The 14,193-nt window shown below is 36.6% G+C and overlaps 1 protein-coding gene across 2 annotated transcripts in view; it reads right to left on the reverse strand.

Moving 5' to 3' along the window:
* Positions 1-14,193, reverse strand: part of LOC126838740 (pro-neuregulin-3, membrane-bound isoform-like) — a 61,705-nt gene that overhangs the window by 23,649 nt on the left and 23,863 nt on the right. Inside the window, exons 1-2 of one of the 2 annotated variants that reach the window (XM_050573406.1) lie at positions 7,081-8,266; positions 921-1,064 (exon numbers count right to left, since the gene is read on the reverse strand). In XM_050573406.1, the coding sequence (XP_050429363.1) occupies positions 921-1,064; positions 7,081-7,216 (280 nt within the window). In that variant the 5' untranslated portion in view covers positions 7,217-8,266. Of the gene's footprint in view, positions 1-920; positions 1,065-7,080; positions 8,267-14,193 lie in introns of those variants that run through there. The other variant, XM_050573405.1, reaches the window with a different exon arrangement.

The following is a 14,193-nucleotide window of genomic DNA, read 5'->3' on the forward strand; positions in this document are numbered from 1 at the left end:
AAAGCGTCGCCAAATGAAAATATGGATGACAAGTACAACTCCCCTTGATGGACATTATTTGCTTATGCTATTTGAAATATCGGGTGTTTAGAAAGATTCTCTACCGTCACTAGTATGTTACTCAATTTTTGTTTTGAATTTCACGTGATCACAGCTGACAATTGACGGAGGGCAAATGACAATAATTGTCGATTCGTTTAAAATAGAATTAGCGTGCGGTAGGTCGGTGAACTTACTGTATAAACATATTGTATCGCGTAGATTCTTATCAAAAATTGTTAATTTAAAAAATATATATATAATAAATAATAATTACTTCCTTTTCTCAAAAATAATACGACTTGATTTCAGCAATAATGGAACGAGCGAGATAACACAAATGTAGAGTTGGCCGGTAGGGGAAGGGAGAAGGACAACAGATTGGCCGCGACTTTTCAGGGTCTCGACCGCGAGAGCCATGCCCCTGTCCCTCCCATCCCGCTCGTTGGACGGTGGCCGACCGGAAATAATATGCCCGCAGACGCCGGCACTCTGGCATCGTGTCAACGCGCATACCGCGACGTCTAGCTGTGGCCTAGCCCTCGTCGCGAGCGCTCAACGTCTAGCCCACGCGGCCGCCAACTTTAGCCCACATTGTACATTCGAATTTTCTCTCCTCCGCCTCCTTACCGCCGTCGGTCACCACCTATCACCCACACCTCCCCACCATCAGTTTGCCTTTCCACATGAGCCGATTTAATTAAACGCACGTTAAGATTTGTATATTAATACAATAATAATAATACTAACCATATAATAATATAATATTATGAGTACACAACGCACGATAACATCATACAATGCGTATACATAAAGATGTACACTATACACTATATATACGAGATATTAAACTATTATTATTATGTTTTTTGTGTACTCACGTGTGGTTGATGAAAGACATACAGAGACTAGCAGGAGGAAATTGAACATGGTGAACGTGGCGGCGCGGTGCAGGCTTTGTGACGACCCGCCGCCGCCTTGCCGCCTCACTACTACCGTTCCCTCGGATTCGACGCGTCTCCGACCTATGCAAAACATACCAAATAACAAAATATATTAGTAATCGTACCAGTTAAAATGATATATTTATATTATTACAATATAATATTACAGACGACACAAACGTCAAAATTAAGGTGATCACACAAAGCATTCGACCAAATTATAACAAGGTAACGTGTATATACATATCAAACGTTTTACGGCGGTGGTCCTTATAATACGTATATATAGATAGATGGTATAATGATGGAAAACATAGTGTAACGATTTAACGGAAAAGCGGCATGAAAAGATTGACCGCCGGTGGCAATGGTTTTTTAAAAGGTACGTCGAATTAACCGAGTGAAGATAATTTCAGGTGGTGGGCACCACCGCTGTCGTGGCTTTAGATTACACCACATTTCCTTTTGTGTGCTCATTGTCAGTGAAAGTAGTGTATTAAACGCGCATTGGGTTTTTATCGGACGCGTCACGCTACGTAAACGATTATCACAGTTTGTAAGTATAATCGTATAATAACAATAATATAATAATAATAATAAAATGTATTAAATTATAAAAATATAATAAAAAATAACACGATGATACAGGTGTGAAAAAAACGGCCGTAAAAAAATAAATATGGCTTTTATTTTTCATAGTTTTCTTTTCTTTTATTTCAAGAACAATTAATATATGTTTATATTATTATATCGTTGGTATTATTATCGTTTCTAGGTCGTCGACGACGGTAACAAGCTTTATTTACATATATGGGTTAATACGAAATGGAATTCACCGTGAAATTCGCGTTCCGGTTTTTTTTTACCTGTATATTTTCTATACAAGCATAATATTATAATAATATAAAATATAGAAGCCGGCGGCGTATAGGGATAACACTAATGGCGGCAACAGTTCATCATAATAATAATATGATTCGTAGTATGCGTGTACAATCATACATGCTACAGTTTGTGTGTACAGCAGAAGAACGGGGAGCAAGTGATTACAATCGGGTCACAAGTCACAACGAGTCGTGCGTGTGGTGTCTTCGACAGTATTACCCATAAGGTGCGTTAGTATTGTTGATTAGTAGTGTATAGGACGTTCGTTTTTATTCTTGGCTTGTACTGTTATAGTATTACTTTTTTTTCGATTTCAGGGCACACGCTCGAGCATATACACATAGAGGCGCTACCGAGTGCAAGAAAAAGTGTATGTGTCAACCACCGATGACACAGGGACACAGTAAAACTATAAGACTATAAAGACGATGACGACGAGGGGCAGGTCGCGGGCTTGGTGGTGAAAAAAAACACCATGTCGACTTCCTTTTGTTTGTTTCTTTATTTTACCCTACAACACGGCTGTTAGGCGGTTGGGTTTTGTACGGATTCGTTATATACGGACAAATAATGTGGTAGCTTAATACACACAAACACACAGTGCACGCGCCAACACGAGAGCATGATATATAAACACACACACAGACGATATCGTCGAAGATGAAAAATGGTGACGGACGACAGCTGTCTTGCGTGGGAAATTAAATACCCGAGGAAAGGAAGGTTAATTGACCCTGGCCAAAGGTGCAACGACCACCCCACCACCATCAATACCGCCACCGGGCAAACACTACGCGTCGATGGCGGCGCTACTACTACAACTACTATATTTTTATATACATTATACTATCACAACTATATCATTACAACAGGCTGCGGGCTACTATGCTGCTGCTGCGACGACGACGATTTTTTGGCGGGTTTCGGACCCGAGATGACTATACTTGTCATCACAATTATCAGCTCTCGACCATATTGTTCCATCCGCAAGCGCAAGACGGTTGTGACGTCACGGTCCGGTTGACAATTTCAGTATAATGGTGCTAGTTCATCTTTTGCCGCTGCCCGGTGTTTTGTTGCAGTAAGGTACACTTTTTTTATTATTTTTTTTATACGCGAAGAGACTTACACACACACACATATATATATATTGTTTATATATATATATATATATATTGTTATATATATTATATATATATATATTGTACACACATTTTTTTTATATTTTTTTTTGATCCTCCATCCGTGACGTTACTCCGCCGATGGACCTGCCGGCGCGAGGCTTCACCTCCGCCTCTCATCATCACTTCTCTTTCACACAGTCACTCGGGCGACCGCCAGTTAGCATTCGTCATTTGGGTTGTAGAGAAAAAGCACTAGAACTCATTCGTCGTCTCTGTTGCTCCTTTGCTCCGGTCTACACCACCGCATACAGAAGTCATCGCGGCGGTATCTATAGTATATATATTTATTCACTATCCGCGTTGTTGGCGACAATGACGATTGAAACAAAAAAAAAAGACCGTTTTATTTATTTCCCCAAAAAAATCACCGGAGGTCAATAGTCTCCTTCCTTCTCTCTCCCAAAGCGTTTGTTTTCGAAACGTTTAAATAACGAAAAAAAATCATTATTTAATTTAGGTACACACACACACACACTCGTGCTCATTCTCAATAGGCGCTCACACACGCAAACGGTGGAAACATGTCATAAATGAGAACTAATAACTCTCGGGTCGGTTGTAACATTGATTGGCTGCTGCAACAGCGTTGGAGGTCCGTTGACCTTGAACCCGTTCCGCCGAGAAGAGTCTTCCTCTAAACGAGCGCACATACAGAATTTCCTATTTAATCTCCGTGTCCATTGTAAAGATATATTTTAACGTTGCCATTTTTTTTAGTTTCTTTCTATTTATCTATCGCTAGCTTCTCGATGACCAACATAAACCCACTTCTCTCCGTCACCCTTAATACGGGTATTGTTACATAATATACATAATAACAACGGGAGTAATAACAATAATAAATATATGTTATAATGGAATAATATGATCTACGAGACAGACAGACGTGTGCCATCCGCAGGATTGCGCCATATACGAAACCATTATTATTTCCACTCGAATAACACACGCAAACATACAACGACAAAAAAATAAACCCTCACGAGAACCGTCGATATTAGGTATTCGGACAGGGCAGGCGTATATAGCTACGTGATTGCCGGACGCAGTACAAAGCTCCCGCGTTGTATCGAAAAACAATATACTTTTAATAAGTGTGCGCTACGGGTAGGGATATACCGGATGCAATAAAATACGTCTCGACGAATGGCGCGAGCGACACACGAATTAATAATAACTAATATTAGTATACAAAAATCAGCACGTATTATTTGAAAACAATAAAACAATACAAAAAAAAATTGAAAAAAATTGGTAAATGACATCCGTAAAATTAGGATGAAACCTAATTTTTATTTTATGCATTTTTCTAGAGGCTACCGCGCTTTCTTCGCGTGTATAATATAAATTAATTGTGTTTCATCGTCCCATCGCCGTCAGTCACGATGGACTTTCGTTTTTCACACGTATAATAAAACAGTAAAATGTATGTATAGAGAGAGAGATGATCTCTTTTTCTCTGCTCTCGCGTTAAGGGGTATATATATACTTGTCAACCGACAGTATATAATATTATATAATACATCACGGCAATAAAATACCAATATTATACGCATATTATGTTTATTATTATTATTATTATTATTATTATTGTTATTTCCCCATAGTGTAATTTCGCCGGTACGATAAACACACTGAGCGCCGCCACTGAATACACCACCAACGCGTTTCCCATTCATCGACAAACGTACTATATTGTTTTATCGTCGTACAAAACTTCTCGGAACCCGTACATAATTCTATTATACATACATCTTAAGTACGCGTTCTTTGTTGTAACGGCCGAAAAACATAATATACAGTTTTCTGTCGTCGCTAACACTGTGTGAAATTACATTTTCTAGTCGTTCCCTACCACCCTGATCCGTCCGCATAACGTACATAAGTAGGGAACTTTCTAAAAAAAAAATGAATAAAAAGAACCCAACACAAAACTAGCACTTTATGTTAACACGGCAGATATTAAATGACATTTTTTACTCCGGATAAAATGTACACAGGTCAAGTCAGACCGCCGAGCAAAATGAACAATTAGAAGTTCGTTTTTCAATAATTTAATAAATGTAATATTTAGTTTCAAAATGTGTCAAAATAATTTTTGTTTTTTTCTTCAAAATCAATAACAAATTATAGCTCTTAGTTGGTAAAGAATAAAGTACACAGAAAATCCATGTAAAACTAACTCTTAGCTTATTGTATGAGCATTAAAACACAATAACACGTAAAAAGCATTTAATGAAAAAACTACCTTGTACAAAATCTAGATAATATATCTAGGTATTACGATAAAGTTAGGTTTAATGAAAAATATACATATAACACTTAAGAACATATTGACTTTAAAATTAGTCGATATTTAACTACAGAAATAAAAGTTCAAACAACTTGTGAGTTACTGGTTTGAGGTTTAAAAGTTACACATCATATATTATACCTTTAATAGTTAAAAAATGTAACAATTATATTTTAACACGACTCAAGTATGTAGTACCTATATATAATTGATCGCCACATTTACTTAGACTTCTTACATGCTGTAGAAACTTGTAAAATTATCGTTATCAAAAAATTATAAACAGACGACTCGTTATGTTATACGTTTAAAGTAGGCGCGCTACTTTCGTGACGATATTTCGTGTCACTATTTTGTGTCGTTTTTGAGATGGGAGGCCAAGGCTAAAGCATGTTCCATGCTAATTGTACAATTAGAAATTTTGACCGATTCTCCTGGGATTTGCTAATGCGATTAAAGGAGCCGTAACACCTTTCACGTCTTCGTTGGGAAAAGTAAAGGCACAACGGTTCCGGGGGTACGCGTCGTATATGGTCATTGGGCGAGTATACCATACGAGTTATAATACTTCGGACGTTCTTGGGTATTATACATAATGTGTATACGTGGGTAATTAAATAGGATATCAATAGATCTAATTACGAGAAGAAGACGAGAAGGGAAAAACGTGTATGATACTTTCTCCGTACACATTCGATAATGGGTACCGTGTGTGTACAGGTATTTTATACATATACATGTTTAATAAAAAAAAAAACGTCTAGTAATGCGGAAACCGCCGTTGCCGACAGCGAAGCGATTCACAACTCCTCCAGCGTCTGAGCCAATGCCAACGAAAATTATTTCGAAACGTCATATTACTATTATTATTTTTTTTTTTTACTTCTAGCCCTATTGTTTCAAACCCTCAACTGCTGCACCGGCCATAAAGGCAACCGCAACCCTTCTAGCAGAATTTCCGGCTAAATTAGCCCCGTTTATTTGTCAAATCGCACTATGCGGGTTACAAGAGCGATTTCGGCGCGGTTTCGTTTTTACAATAATAATATTTTTGACCGACTTTATTGTTTCGGATGCTTGACGAACACACACACACACATTCGAACAGCAGTGTCGCCCCATTAACCGCGTTTTACATTATACGTGCCCACAATGCAAATAATCACAACACACAACACGGGGGAGGACCGGCTTTACCGCGTGCGATAATGGGAAATATCGATGTAAATCCGAACACGGATGGAAAAGAGGTATTACGGAAATATTAATAAAAAAGAAAAAAATGTATGATTAGTTATTACCAGATTTATTATCCGACTAACTTCTTGTAGGATGTACGCGCGAAGAAAAAAGCTACCATTAATAATAGATATGATAGAGTTGATAATTTATATATATATATATATATATATATATATATATACACATAATACCTATTACACTTTCAAACAGATCCGACAGCACTTTCCTCTCTCGTCGTAACCGGTCATCTCTGATTATATACGCCTATGGACTATATTAACATAATTAGATAGCGGTTCGCGAGCCACGCGCTGTTTATCAACACCATGCCGTACGATATATATATATAAATTATATGAAAACAATTAAGAAAAAGATAACGTGTAAAAACAATAAATATTAATCGTTCGTTTAACGAATCGAACCGAGAGTAACATATTAATTTAAATTATGTAATGACTAATTAACTACTTATCAGTTTTTTATTATTTACCTGAATGCCTGGCAAGAAATAAATAAAAACCGGAAAACACCGTAGACCAACTGGAGCCTTGTGGCATGTTGCAGTCCGTTTCGTTTTCGACTTGTTCGATCATCGCCACCGTGGTAGTCGCGGTTCTGGTATTCATCGAAATCGAAAATGCTGCAAGTTCGTACGACTTTTATTTAACTCTCTCCCGATCGTCTCCCTGCACTGTGGCCGTCCCCTGATCGTGCGGCGAGGGGGTCGCGTTCAGGAATTCAGTCCCCTCGCGATCGCAGTGACAACAACACGGACGCAAAGCGCTGACACCGTTTCACACATAATAATATAGTATTATAGTGTTGTTAAGAAAAATAATTCGTACTAGATATGATGTACAATGATACACGCGACGAATTACTTTATTGTGTTGTTGTTGTGAGGCTACTACATCACTTTTTACACCGGAAAAATAAACTGTGTAATATGTAATATCTTTTTGGTCTTATATAAATGTATCCAGCCGGAGTAAAAAAAAAATAATAATATTAAAAATATTGGGCTTTACACGATTAAAAAAAAAACACTGACAATATTAAAAATAGTAATCATAAACGAAACTTAAAAATATAAACGTCTTTCTCTCGGGTTCGTTAAAAAAAAAAACAATGTATTATTATAACACACACAACACGCGTACAATATTATCATACAATTATGCGCGGTTTCAAAAATAAACTTCGGCAGCGCCGTACCCGAGAGCTTACGGGCGTTTCGGGGTTTTTTTTCCCGGCGATAAAGACACCGGACGATTACAATATTATTTCGAAACAACACGAATGTTTTTCAAATGAGTAAAATATTTATGCATACGTCGGAAGCGGTGACGGACGTCTTCTTGACAATAGTCATACACGAGATACGATGTGTGTGTGATAATACCGAAAAATAACTGAACAGAATGAAAAATTGATGTGTACACACGCGTATTCGGGTACCGGTGCTATGCTGTTACCACCACACCTGAACCAGATAAGAAAAACAACACAACTATTATAAAATGCCGCTACCACTTAGGTGTGTGTACGTGTATATTATATGCATACATGTGTATGTATGTATTTCTATTATATGTATGCACTTAATAATCGCGGCGGACGGTGACGGACAACGGTGACTACGAGCGGTAAACGAACAGCCGACCGAGCAACGAACCTTCGACTGACGTGCTTGCGCGTGTGTGCGAGTACACGCCAGAGCCGCCGCCGAAAAGGTGGGACGGTACCGCCGTGCCAACCGGCTCACGATCGCCGACGACCGTACCCGAACCGGATACGCGCCGCCGACGACGGGCCCATGCTCGGTGTGGTGTTTTTTTACCTCCGTTCCTCCTTTTTTTTATTTATCACCCGACCTAGGTACTAGGTAGTATTATAATACACAAAAATCAACCCTTCGGGTAATGCGCGCGCGAATCACCGGTAAATTATGTTTTATTTATTAAGAATTATTCTTAAAACGTAGGTATATACACCGGCCGACAGTTTACTCGAACGTAACACATAACTAATTGTGTGTTTGTTTGTGTGTGTTCACAGTTTATATTATGGAAATTATGTCAATATACTACTGTAAACTGTTATTATCGTTATGTATACAGTGGCGGACTGGCATGGCGGGTACTACTTAACGCAATACATTATCAGTGGGCGTACGCCCGAGGAGAGATAATGAGGTGGTGTAAGGGGTCACATCTCCTCGTAGACGAATTCTTTTTCGACATTTCACCTTTAAACACCATATGGAAACGGGCCGGTTTTGGTGTGAATCTAAGCTCGAAAATAATGCTAATCATTTATTGTGTAACGATGGTTTTACACTTACGGTATAAAAACCATAATAATAGTTATAATATTACTACCATACTATAATAATTTACCAGGCTCTAACCACTGTAGAATCTAGTAGTAATGTCTTCACGATATTCACGAAGTAAAAAAAAAAGGTAGAACAATTAAGCTATAGTAACAGCGACAGCTAAACTCAGTTAAATTTGCTTAATAAATCTCAGACTATAAATATTAAGCCAAAAATACTATCACCGTACCTCAAAGCAAAAGTGTATTAAGTCAAAAATTTAAATTTCTCAGTTTTTTGGTACACCTAGATTTAAATTTCGCACTCTATTCCCTGATACTACCTCATACGACGGTTGGACTATTAAATGAGTCCATCCAAATTCGTCTATTTAAAATAATATAAAACATTTCATTAACTTAACTAATAATTGTTAATTATTTATTTATTGTAAATGATTAATAAATTATTTTATTTTTCTCTCTTATAAAATTGATATTTTGTGACTTTTCTACACTTTTGCTCTGATGTACGGATATGTTTAATAAAGCCAAATGTTAAATGTAATTGTCACTTTATATAAATACATGATTATAACAGCGAAAGGTTATCAGTAATATAAAAAAATGTGTACACCCCTGTGATTGTTATCATAGATTAAAATATATATATAGATAGGTATATACCACACCTTGAATAAAATCCAAGGACACATAAAATTCAGCAACCGTTATGATAACGATATGGATTATGGACGCAACAAATACTTGGTTAATATAGGTTTTCGTCAAAATTGGGTTCCAAAATAGTATCTGCCATGATATATCTACAATCTACATTATTGTGGTGTATGGCTAGGTGACGCACATGTTTTATGAATGGCCTCGAATCCAGTACAGACCTGTTCAAACGCGATACATATGTTTAAAAACCTCTCGTCCTTAATGTTAGTGTGTATATTGAAAAAAAACATGGTTGATTCTATAATATAAATACGCATCTTTAGAGCAACATATGAATCAATCAGTTACCAATCAAGTTCAAAATGTTTCGGAAAATTTAAATTATATAATAACTTTTTAAGGACAGAAGCTTATTACCATTAGAGTGTGGACCGACAACCGAAACCTTTATTTCACAGAATGTGGTCGAATTAAACGCTATATATCTGTCGGACCAAAGCTTGAGGATCAAGCTCCTTACGTTTCAGTCGACTGTTATTGGCCACGACGATTTAGAAACTCAAGATGTATAAACTATAAACAGAAGAATATCAGTCAAAGATATGGGAAAGACGGTGAAAGACGTGGGTTATATCTTACGACTAATAGAGTCGTGAAAGTTAAATGCCACTTACCTGCCGTGCCGACATTGCAGAATATTCTGTAGTAAATAAGTAGGCACATTCTGAATAATATAAACAGCTGTGTTTAATGCTAAACGATGTATAATTGTTTCGCGGTCGCAAAAATTGCTGGACGAGCGACAACAGCAGCTAAGACGGTGTATTGCTACGAGAAACATTCGAAACCGACGTTTACCGTAAACTAGACGGATTTCTAATTTTTTAAAAGCGTTTTTCCAAACGTCCTGCGCATTTTAAACATCATCATCATCATCATCATCATCATCGTGGTCGTATAATGTCCCACCACTACTGCCACTACCGGCGTGATTCTATGTAGTATACACGTATGTGTGTGTTTGTGTATACAAAAAAATTATACACCCGAACACAAACAAAATATGCGACCCGAGAACCTCTCGATCGTAGACCGCATTAGTCCGGCGGGTCTCGTAAAAAAACTTCATTCACAGCTTGACCGCATTCATCCCTAATGATGGGACTCTTTGCAAACATTTTCAATACAGTCGTCACCGTCGACGTCGTCCCTTAACAATAATAGCTCTCTGTCAATGTACTATGCCATGTATACACTAATGATTTCGGGACACAAGGGCGATACGTAAAATGGAAAACATTGTCTATTTAATAGTATATACGTATAGGTAATGCAATCGAAAGCAAATTATACACCATTAGGTCGTTACCCTCGCTGGTCGGGCGCGACGGCGGCTACCGTCTGTGCAACACAGTCGCCCGCCAAGTCTCGGACAGCAGAAGTTATTTGAATATCGTCCAAATACTATACACAGATCACGCTTCCACACATATACTTGTCGATTACTCATATACCGCAACCCCGACGGCATATAGAGTAGAAAAAAGAAAAGAAATATCTATAGATACCTCCAGTACAAAAATGTCAATAATCCCGTTCCGGTTGCCGGTCACACCCCACAGAGGAGAAGATATTTTACAATATGCTCGTAGGTCTTAAAAAAATGGTCAATCGACCCCCTCGTCGATAATTGTGCGAATGGAAAAAATAACTATTTCGCACCTTCCCATAAGCACACGGTCAAAACATTAAAAAATCTTTCGCCCGAACTATGTATTGTATAGACATTTTTCTTCGAATTATTATTATCATTTATCACATTGTTATTTCGTGTTCATACCCCCATGTCAACTATCCCGTTTCGTGACTACGATCCGAATACAGCATCTGCTTCTTTTTTCAATTTTTGTTGTTTTCTTCCATTACAACTAGTATATCGGATACGCATCGTCTGAAATTCAGCTATTACAGCTATCTGGTCGTCGGTAATATTCGGTAATAACATCTTATAATCATTATTATTATTATTATTAAACACCATCGGTTCATCGGCAGCGATGGCAGTAGTGGTGTTCGCTCTAGTGAGTAAGTTTCTCTTCCACATCGATTATCCGTATGTGCGGCGTGCCGCCTCTATCGTACAATGGTAATAATAATATTGTTATTATTATTATTTTATAATATTAAAAAATATCGGATATACATGTACGGTTGGTCGTATAATAAGGCATCGCCGCGCCGCCGAGTGTGTGATTATTGAAACATAACGAAATTTCATGTATGAGCGAACCCGCCGCGGTTAAAAGCGAGGCAAATTAATATTACATGGCCGCCGTTGATACCACCGGTTCATTGCAGTCGGAGGGGTTGGCCAGGAAGCTGTACGCTTTTTAAAAAAAACAAAAACAATTTATGTACAGATCTATAATAAACTATTATTTCTAACTCAAACCGATATAATCAAACACGCACACATTGATTGACACGAATATTGTTAGAATGCCCTTTCACTAGCGGTGTCGTCCCTTTGGCTCGCGAGCCAGAAATCTCATCTTTCGTCATACCCAAGGCAAAGCGTATACTACTATCAATTATTCATCTTATCCCTCAGACGATAATTAAAATGTTTTGTACATTAAATCTGGTGTTTACATCATAAACATATTAGTTATTATTAATTTATGAACTAAATACAAAAAGAACAATATTTCATCATTGAACGAGAAAAAAAAGACCAAAATACCTAACCCAATCAATGATAAAGGAGTAAAACTAATTAATTTATAAAAAGTTTGATTTCATTATTTATAATACCAAATTTGTTTGTATAAAAACGATCAACATAAAAGTTTACACGTCACTTGCTAAGTCCATTTACCGATACATTATTTAATTATTGTAAGTGAATTTTACAACATGATGTGATGTAAAACAAATTTTACTGATTCCTACATTTTATTGTTAAACTTGCCATGCGTGAAAACGATAGACGTGACAAGTAGAGTACATAGTATATTATACTATATACCGTGTGCTTCTTTTCGTGCGGTCGTAATCTATAAAACCGATTGTAAAACACGAATATAAAAAAAACTTTCGGGTACTAACAGAATAATGTACTCGGTAGCGTGTAAGCCGTATGCACAAGCGATGGTAACATATCGGTTATCATCTAGGAAGAATTCAGCTCAACGAAAGACACTGAGTGAGAAAGAGGGGTAACAGATTATATAGAGCAATAATAAATAATAATATATACATATGTGTCAAGAAATAATTTTATGAGCTACTATGTATAGAGAATCCACACATGGACCGGGGAATAATTGCGATAAATTAACAATAACTCTGTATACATAGGCGTACCTACTACTCGTGCACACGTCAAACTTGTATATTGCTAGGCGGCTCGGTTAAAGTGATAATTTCCGCCGGAGCAAAAATACACAATGCGCCTTCGGCACTTGTGCCTGAGAATTAAAACTCTTCGACACGTATAAATAAAAAAAAGCATACATACATATCGCACAAGTACATGTCAACAATAAGAACCGGGCTGTGTACGTTCAAACATCGATAACTTAAGAAACACACATAAAGCTGACAAATCGTCAGTACTTATTTCAAACGAGATTAACTCTTATCGTATTACGTTAGTCAAGTACTTCAAAAGCTATGAGTGTGTGCTATGACTGTCACACTGTTAAACATTATATAATACAGGGTTGCTATTTTACACAGTATATCTCACGGTTTCTAACCATACCTATATATATATATATATAAATAAATATATAAATATAAATATTTATGTATTAGTTAACAAATAAATTAGTGTCAATTCAATTAGTATAAAGAAGTTATTATGCATACTTAAACACGATTCTTAATTATTATTTGAACTGATTCCCTTCGACCCATCGCCCAAAAATCAAAATTAATGATGTTTAAAAAAGTATTTGTTGTGCAATAGTTCATGTGAAAATTATCTTCTGAAAATAATGACTGTTCTTGCACGAACGAATAGTTTTTGGACTACTACAGGTGTTTGAATGTTTAGGAGAAATGAGCACCTAATGCAGTCGAATGTAGAAATTTACAAATAATATAAATTATAAAATTAATAACTAGAATAAAAATAGTATTACACCAAACCTTTCTCCCAGCCTATACTTAATGCAATTAAAACGCGCAAAACATAACACATTTATTATTTATTTATAATATAATTTATGAATATTATAAACAATATGATAAACATACCAAAATTGGACAAAAACAAAATTCTCTTCTATTAATATGGAAATAATGTATAAAACAGTGTCGCTCAATACTGACCAATTAATTTATCAGGAAAGCTGTTTTCGTTATTCAACATAAATAAGAACATTTTGAGTACATTCATTTATGATAATTTAGTTCTGACCTAATTTATAAAGCTAAGCGTTAACTAGGTCGGTAGGACGGACCAGAGCGGCGTCGCTCTTCATCGAAAAAAAATAACCTTGTTATACAGCGAATTTATTTTATTTGGCTGAAAATATAACAGGCTTTGACAACATTGATGACTAAGGAACATTTACAACTGATTTCATTAACTATG

Source organism: Adelges cooleyi, unplaced genomic scaffold (assembly GCF_023614345.1).
Source record: "Adelges cooleyi isolate 19-005CV unplaced genomic scaffold, UGA_ACOO_1.1 ACOO_flye_CR_arks_rails_tigmint_CR_PRNA_30, whole genome shotgun sequence".
Lineage (NCBI taxonomy): Eukaryota > Metazoa > Arthropoda > Insecta > Hemiptera > Adelgidae > Adelges > Adelges cooleyi.